Source organism: Mus pahari, chromosome 9 (genome assembly GCF_900095145.1).
Source record: "Mus pahari chromosome 9, PAHARI_EIJ_v1.1, whole genome shotgun sequence".
Taxonomy (NCBI): Eukaryota; Metazoa; Chordata; class Mammalia; order Rodentia; family Muridae; genus Mus; species Mus pahari.
The window spans coordinates 49,865,165-49,874,191 of record NC_034598.1 but is presented as its reverse complement, the minus strand read 5'-3'; the positions used below and the strand labels follow the sequence as shown (position 1 = coordinate 49,874,191).

Sequence of the window (9,027 nt, the reverse complement as noted above, 5' to 3'; positions counted from 1 at the left end):
GCTCTGTGGTTAAAAGCACTCACTTCCCTTATAGAGGGCCAGGGCTGTTTTCACCGCCCACATTACAGCTTATGACCACGGTAACTCCAGTTCCTGAGGATTTGGTGCCCTATTCCAGCCTCTAAAGGGCACCAGGCACATACACGGTACACGTACATATACGCAGGCAAAACATGTATCAACAAAAGACAAACAAAAGCCCTTTGAAAAATGAATAAGAAGCAACAGCAAGTCGTCATCGAATTTATTTTATTTTAAAGGTATTTGTGTCCACCAAGTAAATACACACTGGGATTTGTGCGGTTTGGTTTGTCTTCCACGCCGCCGGCATGCAACATTTCACTTTGGCAGATGTAAGTGGGCGGGCCAGGGGCCCTTGGGGTGGCCTGGCTCTCTGAAAGGGATGTAGTGAACCAAGGGGGGAGGGTGTGGTGAGAACCTTCTGGTGAAGGGCTGTTTCTTTAGCGTAGCAAATGGCCTTGTCCCTTACATCTTGCCAGGGAAGGCTGGCCACTGCCGCCCCCCTCCTGGTCTGCTCTGCTGTACGCCTACACATCTCCTTACTTGTATTTTGAAAAGGATCATTTGGTGACAAGATCATGCAAACCCCCTTAGAATCCCAGGCCCCCTGCCTGCCTGAGCCACAGAGGATGGCTTTCCCTTCCTTGCTCACTGCGTCTGAGGTGCGTGATTTGTCTGCACCTCCTGACCTTTCTTTTGAGTTGTGGTTTTAGGGCAGGGTGGAGGGGTGGGTGTGAGCAGACTGGACCTCTCTTGCAAATAAGTGAGTTCTAAGCTCTGAGGGCTATCTCAGGACCCTCCAACTAATGAAGCGTTTTCCACTGGGAGGGGGTGTGAAAAGAAAGAAATTATTAAGTTCCTAGCTCTGAATTACTTTACCATTTCGGTTGTTTCGTGTTGTTTGCGGTTCCAGAGATGGATTGAACCCTCAGACTTGTCACATTAAGTGTCTTCGCATGGTACCACTGAGCCATGGTCAAAGCCCTAGGTTCTGCTTAGTCATTCTACATCAGACTTATTCTAAAGCGTTTGAAAATTGTCACTTGGGAGTTCTCCCATGCCAGTCTGATACTGTCTTCATCGTGATCACTCCCTGCAGAGCAGAAGCGGTCCCTTGAGAGAGTCACAGCTACTACAGCCCATAGTTGCCAGCTGTCATCCACAGGGAGTTTTCCTCCCAGGCCTAGCAAGGTCCGGAGGCTGCCTGCCCTCTGTTGGGCAAGGCTGGCTATCTGGATACTCGGCTGTGTTTCCTGGCTTAGGTTGAGTACTGGCCTCCATCCCTGCAGTAATGTGGAAAACTACCTTAGCATATGGGAGGACAGGACCATTTGAACTAAAGCAACGTCCATCCTCTTCAGTGCTGGGCAGGAGGGGCCCTGAGCTGAGATGGCAGTGGGGAAAGCATTAGATTCAAGCTCTTAGTCCCTGACAGTTCAGAAAAAAAATTGTTCTGTCCCCACTTCCTTCCTTTCCTCCCTCCCTCCCTCCCTCCTTCCCTGCCTCCCTGCCTTCCTGCCTTTCCTTCATTCTGAGATAGGATTTCCTCCCATCATAGCACATCTCCTGGATCTAACTGTGTAGTCCAGGCTCGTCTCAAATTTAGCAATTTTCCTACCTCGGCTTCCTGAGACTAACACTGGAAACTGTGAACCGCTACACCAGCTTTTGCTTTTGCTTTTGCTATCGCAGCGCTGGGATCGACAGCAGAGCTTTTTCCTGTGTCAGGGAGACTGCCTGCCACCATGCTCCAACCTGCTCCCCCACCCCTGTCTTTAAAGTGCACTTGGGACCAGATGGAGATTACAGAAGGAACTGTGTTTGGAGGAGGGAACGAGCCAGGTTCCATTCTGAAGGGACAGCATCCAGAGATGGCTATTATGCCAATAAATTGGAAGTCCCAAACCAAAGTCAGGGGCGGGAAGCACACGCAGCCCAATGTGGGAGAAAGAGCGAGCTTGTAGCTTCAACCTGAGGGTTCTGTGACAGAGTAGCACACAGTAGTCCCCCAGCCTGCTCACTCCCCAGAGCTAGGGAGCCAACCACTCTGACCCCACCTGCTTATAACTATTGGCACAGACAGATGAGCAGCGGTTTCTCAGCAGTCTGCCTTCTCCGATTTTCAGAAGATGTTTTAAACCAACTCTAAGTTCTGGTTGTGATATCTGGAGCGGAAAGTACCACAGGAGGCTTGGGCCAGAAAGGGAAACAGTCCCTTGAATAGTCCACACTCCCCAACCGGGGAAGGGAGCTCGAGGCAGACCTCACAGGACAGAGGAGACCACCTGCAGTGTGCTGACATGTGAGGGGTGCACATGTGTGAGGGAGAGAGCGCATGTGTGAGGGAGAGAGAGCTGTCGCAGCCTTCCACCGGGTCCTCCTCTGTTCTGTGTAAAGAGGGGTCTGGTTCTCTCTTTTCGTAGATGCTAAGACATTCCTCTGCTTAAGGCTTTGTATGTACACTGTATGTGCATGCATGTATGCATGTACATGTGTGTTCGTGAGAGAGAAGGAGGGCAGCCTCCCCGCTCCCACTTTTCCTTTATCTTTTGTGACCTCTACTCAGTGACTGACATCACTCGGTGTAAGAAACGAGTATATGGAAGAAAGAAGAAACGTTTCCCTCCTCCCTAGCGCCCAACGAGGAAGGGAGACTATGCTTAAAAACTGCTAACTGCATCATCAGGTACTTAGAGGGGAGGACAGAGAGGGGAGACATAGCAGCGGCTTCTGATCTATAGATACAGAGTACGAAGAGATACGGAGCAGGAGGAGACATCAAACAGTCCAACAGCACGGGCTGGGGAGGGAGCTAGTGTCAGAGAACACAGGTTTTGCAGCATGCTGAGAGAAGAGGCCTCGGTCCCTCTTAGAAACTGGGGAAAAAAGAGAGAGAGGTTGTAAGGGGCCGGCCCAGCCTCTGTAGGAGTGACAGCATAGCACACACCTTGCTTATAGCTCCTTTAACGCCATGAAGCCAGCCCCCCACCCCCACTGCCAGCCAATCCAACCCATGCTTCTCCACCTCGAATCTTCCCAGCATCATCCTCTCCCTCTTAACACCTCTCTCTCTCTCTCTCTCTCTCTCTCTCTCTCTCTCTCTCTCTCTCTCTCCTCTCTCCTGCTTTTCTGCCTGAGCCACTGTCCAGGGAAAGCCTGGGAGGGACGCGGCCTAGTGCATCCCAGCAAGAGACTGGACATTTTCTCTTGATTCAGCAAAGGAGCTAACGTGGACCGCAACATAGGTCCCACTGTCCATCTGGGGTATAAAAAAAACATGGAATGTGCCCAGTGACACCAGGAACAAGGAGGGGCTCCTGGTGAGACCGGGGGACGTGGCAAGAGGGAGGTGTTGAAGCTGGAGGGTTAGTGGATGAGGAGGCAGCTGGTCTCCATTTTTACTGACCGTACTGTGGAGACACCGAGAATCAGACAGCACCAGAGTCTTTGGCAGCATATGCCAATTCAGGAATAGTGCTCAAGAATAAAGCAGACATCACTTTTACACGAGGTGGCTTAGACATCTCTGTGTACCTAAGGCTGTTTTAGAGTAAAGGCACCAGACAGCAGCAGCCCTTGTCTTTAACAAAAATTTTAATGTATGACAGTGACCCCTAGTGGTAGAAATCAGTACTGTGATTACCACCAGCACCAAAGGGGAGGCTTGGGGCCATGGGAGGTCAGGGTTGGATATGGATAAGATTTGGGTTTTTTTAGCAAATGTTTCTGTTTGTTTTTGATACAGGGTCTCACGAACCCAGAACTCCTTTGAACTCATGATCTCCCTGCCTCTCTGGTAACAGGCTGGCCTTTATGTAGGTGCTGGGATTACTGGTGTGTGCGGCCATACAGGGCCAAGCAGGAGTTGAAAGGCTTTGGCTCAGTCATAAAGTGCATACTGAACAGACATGAGGACTATGTTTAGATCCCCAGCACCTACATAAAGGCCAGCCTGTTACCCCAGGCCCAGGGAACAGAAATGGGCAGAGGTAGGGGGGTGGGGGTGGGACAGAGAGAGGGTGGGGAGGTGACTGGCCAGCCAGTCTATCCAAAAACAGCAAGCTCCAAATTCAGTAAGAGACCTCAAAAAGTAAGATGGAATGTGAGAAAGGAAGATACCCACATCAAAGCTGGCCTCTGGATGTGAGCACACACACACAGACACACAGACACACAGACACCCACACCAACTAACCTTGGCCTCTAGATGTGGGTACACTCATGCACACACAACACACACATACAGACACACACAAACATATAAACATACACGTGAACAGGAGAAGAGGCCATGGCCAGACAGGAGGAGGCTGGGGCTAGGGAGGGAAGTGGCCTGCAGCTACCTGAAACTGCAGATATGTGGCCAGGGTTGGGAGTTAGCTGGCTGCTGTCTCTTGGTGGAGAGGGAAAAGCTTGGCCTGGTCCTCAGCCTCGTAGCCACAGGGCAGGTCACTCCTGGAGGAAGAAACAGCCTGTCACCAGCTCCGCCCCTGCCGTGGTCAGCGCTCTGACAGTGTCACCGAGTGCCCGAGATACTGAAGGGCGAGGGCAGGAGGGCAGGGAAGATGCATGCTTCCTAAGGAGACTCAGGCCGTGCCCAAGGTACGGAGAAAGTACCCATGGGAGTGCCTGGATCTCCCGCCTCATTTCCTCCCTCCTCCCCAGAGCTTCAGGGAGTCCTCATAGAGAAGTGTTCTTCGATTTTTTTTTTCGGGCCCCACCCAGAGAACCCGAGTCTAGCGAGGTCTGCGTACCTGTTGTCGTTGATATCTGTGGCATTTCCTGAAGGGATGAGAACACAGGGTTAGAAAAAGGCTGGTGTGAGGGACATCCTGAAGCCCACGCCTCCAAACCAGTAAACTGAGACACTCTACCCTCACCTCTCCAGAGCCGTATAATATACTTTCTAGAACGTCTCCAAACACTCCCCGAGAAGAGACGGGGATAGGCAGACTACTTCTAAAGAAAATAGCAGGTTTGGCTGGAGACCTAAGCAAGCCTAAGGCTTAGACAGCAGGCCCACATGAATCCTACCCCACCCCAGCACAACCCCTCCCTCCCCAGTTGTACCAGGAATGGGATGCAGGGCGGAAGCCACACTAGGCACGGGCTGTTCCACTGAGCTCTCCCTGACAGTATCTTTTTGTTTGACCCTCCAGTGGGAGGAAGGCTCTGTTCCTGTCTGTTGTAAACACCTCTCCTCTTCCCTGGGATCCTATGTCTTCATCACTCACCATTGTCCATGTTGACCTTCTGGTAGGAAGCCAAGGGGGCAACAGATGTGGCTCCGTTGCTGGCAAAGCTGGAAGGAGCAGAATAGAGATGCAGCCCCTGGAAGTCACAGCCCACCACTCTGAGAGCCACTATGCCCATATTCCTCCCGGTCACTCACCCTTTCTATCCCTGGAACAGAGGCCACCAATGAGGGAGACAGGGAAAGCACCCACCTCCTAGCCACAACCCAGAAGCCCGCGCAGGGGAGGTGGGGGGGGGGGAGAGAAGGGTTAGAAACCACGTGACTCAGGAAATCCAATTTTAAATGAACCAAGAGCTGACATCACCCTAAGGCCTTCAGAGGGCCCCCGTTGGCCTTGGGCTGGAACTGCAGCCACACCCACACCACTCACTACATATCTGAAGTGGAGCTAGGCGCCGCCTGCAGGTGCAGGTTCTGGTAGTTCTGGAAGAGGTTGTTGGTGTAGCTGATACACTCGGGGCTCCGGGTGCCGTAGGGGTTGGTGGGTGAGGAGGCAGGATAGTGGCCAGGCCTCACAGGCTTAGCTACAGGACAGAAGAAACAACCGTGAGAACGCTATCGGTTACTCGCGTTTACCAGGTCCCAACGTCAACCCCAGCAAACCGCAAGCTGCCATCGTCATCCTCTGCTGGGAAGGCTGGGGCTAAAAGCAAGCGCTGAGTGGTCTGGCACTTAGGGACTGGCTGCGTTTGCCTCAGGTGGCGATGCGGTCTCACCAACTGACATCCACTCACCGATCTGGGCAGAATGGCCCCGCTTGCCGGAGCTCTTGTACCGCACGGCTTCCTTGATGCGGTCCACCTCCTGCTGGTATCTACGCTTGTCCTTCATGGCACCCTCCTTGGCCTCCTTCAGTGCACCCTCCAGGGCCTTAACTCTCTCAGCCGTAGCCCGAAGTCGTTTTTCCAATTTAGGAAGCTCACAACGCAGATCTGCATTGTCACGTACCAGCTGCGGCGGAGGAGTGAGCCGCACGGGAGAGCCCAGACCCAAAATAGTCACCCAGAGGAGCGTGGGGGTTGGGAGAAGAGAAAATAAAGGAGAATCAGGGCCCTGTCATTTCCTCGATGGACCCCCCCTTCCTCTAGCAATGTGCGGTTCCAGCTGGTTCTTCCCATCTCCGTTTTCTAAGCAGCAAAACCTGCAGCTCCGCTATGGCCCTGCCCACGCGCCATCCACCTGGACACTCCCGCCCGTGCCATGTCACAGCCCGTGCCCGACCCACCGCTCCAGGGCCCCATGGGGATGTGATGGCTGAGTGGGCATGCCAAGGGCAGGACAGCAGGAGCACATGGCAGTCAGAGGGTGGACACCAGCTGAGAAGGGCCCGGCGGGTGAGAGCTGGGCAGACAGAAGCCAGGCTCTGGGACCCATACAGCCACACCCGGAGCCTCGCAGGAAGGAAAGGTAGTTCTGTGATTGCACAAATGTTTGTGCTCATTTGTCTGGGCTGTCTTCTCCCCACCTCGTTAAAACTATGCCCGAGTGTGATGGCAACCACTTCGCAGTGAGAAGGCCCTTGGATCATTTTGCAGGGTCTATACACTGATGGGCACTTGAAACTACTCAGGTGAAAGGCCTTGGGAGCTGGGAGGGAGGGAAGGAGGCAGGCAGGCAGGCAGGCAGGTCAGCACAGCAGAGACATGATGGGAAAGGGTCAGAGCTAGAATCTTCTGTGCAGCTTTAGTTGATTAGGGACATCGAATGTCTCTGTGCTCCTGGTTTAGCTTAACTGGAGGCAACTCTATTTCCTTCACAGACTGTGTCTGCTAGGGAGGGATCTTGCTTACTCCTATCTGTCCTTTAGGGGAGTGATTTTTGGAGTTTGGGACTTAGAGCAGAAACAGAGGCTTTGAGGAAGGAAAAAAAATTAAGTAAGAAAAAGAAAGACAGGCAGACAGTGTCTTACTACGTAGCCCAGGCTGGCCTAGAACTCACAATATAGTCTCAGCTGCCTTCAAACTCTACCTTCTCGGGTACTGGGATTCCGGGCCTGTGCCACCGTGCCGGCCCCGGTTTGGTATGGACAGGGGTTGAACCTGAGGCTTTATTTGCTCAACAAGCACCCTCATCTTAGCTACACCCCTAGCCTGTTCCTTTAAAGACTTTCCAGCTGTCATCCAACTTTTCTTCTACCATTTCCTAGTAAGGTAGGGAAGGGAAGGTAACAGTTACGCCCTCGGAAGGTCAAAGGACACAAACCTAGCAGCTTATGACCAAGTCAAGTTTAGGAAGTTTTCAAAAGGATGCACTCACTAAGTCCTTACTGTACAGCACGGACACCAGTCTGGGAGGGAAAGGTGGGCTTAGCTGGAGAATGGGCCCAGATGGAATTAAAGGTGGCTTTGAGAAGGGGGAGATGAAATTTAGGTTGGGGCTTATTTTGTGAATCAATTAGAGGGCCTGCTACCAAAATACTGAGTGAGTTGGTTCCTTGGTGTGGACGGGGACGCTTCTACTGTGGACACGCCAAACTTTTCCTGTCCTGATTCCTTGGGACTGCCCTTTAACATAGACAGCCCATACCTTTGAAACCAAGGCTTCCACCTGCAGAGCAGCAGCAAGCAGCAAGAGGGGGACAGAGAGGCAGCCGCTCAGTGCAGGAGTTCTGACTGGCGCCCACTAGAGGCTGGGCGAGTCATGTGAAGGACATCATTTACTGTCCTGCACACCTGCTCCAGGTAAGAATATGAAGTGTCTGTTTTTGCTAAGAAAAAGCCCAATACCCTTGTTTCCTTATAGCCCTGTCTGAAGTCTGGTAGTATTATATCCGGACCCAGATCCCATCCTAGGGCTGGAGAGAGACGCACCCAAGGCCTTGTGCAGGCCAGGCAAGTCTGTTGCTGACCCACCCCAAGCCCTTGGACCCCGATGTGTCTCCATCCTGCATGCGTTTTAACCTCTTCCTGCAAGGTGGGGACTTTCACTTTAAGCAAAGATAGGCCGAGAAAACCTTTGAGAAGGGAGAATAGGTTCAGAGCAAAGGTCAGTGCACACGTGCAATCAGATAGAGTGCCAAGCAGGGACTTGTGGGGTAAGAGAGGGCTAAGGGTTGCTAGCTCTGCCCAAACCAAGGGGCCTTTCAGGATTTGGTATCACAGGCACCTGGCCTCAAGTTCTCTCACTTACCTGTTTGTGAACCTTTGTAAGCTGTTCCAGGTTGTTCTCAAGAAAGGAGATCTTCTGCTTTTGGGAATGAATCCCCCCACTGTCTTCGGGTTCCATTTCTGCACTCTGGTTAGATGGAAGAAAGACATGGCTGGCCCGAGGCCAAACCGACCCCATAGGGGACAACAGGCTGGAGAACCCCGAGACAGGGAGAGGAGCACAGGGTGGGTGTGACTTGAGGATGCGCTTACTTTCTTGACTCGAGTCGTGACGTCTTGAACGAACAGCTTGCGAAGGTTGTGGAGGGTCTGGAGTTCACGGGCCTGCGGGGAATAATGCAAACTTGGGGGCAACCGGAAACCAGGCCTACCTTCTCCCTCAGGCTATATAGTCGTGGTCTGACACCCCCAAAGTGACACCGACTCACAGTAAAAGAGAAGGAGGGGCAGGGTAGGAAGAGGTGAGGAGCCCCGGGGGAGAGGTGAGGAGCACGGGGAGAGGTGAGGAGCACGGGGGAGAGGTGAGGAGCCCGGGGGAGAGGTGAGGAGCACAGGGGAGAGGTGAGGAGCCCGGGGGAGAGGTGAGGAGCCCGGGAGAGAGGTGAGGAGCCCGGGGGAGAGGCGAGGAGCCCGGGGGAGAGG

At 53.0% G+C, this 9,027-nt stretch overlaps 1 protein-coding gene across 1 annotated transcript in view; it reads right to left on the bottom strand.

Moving 5' to 3' along the window:
• Positions 1–232: 232 nt before the first annotated feature.
• The window catches only part of Kif5a (kinesin family member 5A), a 39,053-nt gene continuing 30,258 nt past the window's right edge, over positions 233–9,027 (bottom strand). The window contains exons 22-29 of the mRNA XM_021204460.1: positions 8,638–8,709; positions 8,408–8,512; positions 6,013–6,229; positions 5,649–5,802; positions 5,256–5,323; positions 4,776–4,803; positions 4,365–4,476; positions 233–2,897 (exon numbers count right to left, since the gene is read on the bottom strand). Of these exons, the coding sequence (XP_021060119.1) occupies positions 4,398–4,476; positions 4,776–4,803; positions 5,256–5,323; positions 5,649–5,802; positions 6,013–6,229; positions 8,408–8,512; positions 8,638–8,709 (723 nt within the window). The 3' untranslated portion in view covers positions 233–2,897; positions 4,365–4,397. The remainder of the gene's footprint in view (positions 2,898–4,364; positions 4,477–4,775; positions 4,804–5,255; positions 5,324–5,648; positions 5,803–6,012; positions 6,230–8,407; positions 8,513–8,637; positions 8,710–9,027) is intronic.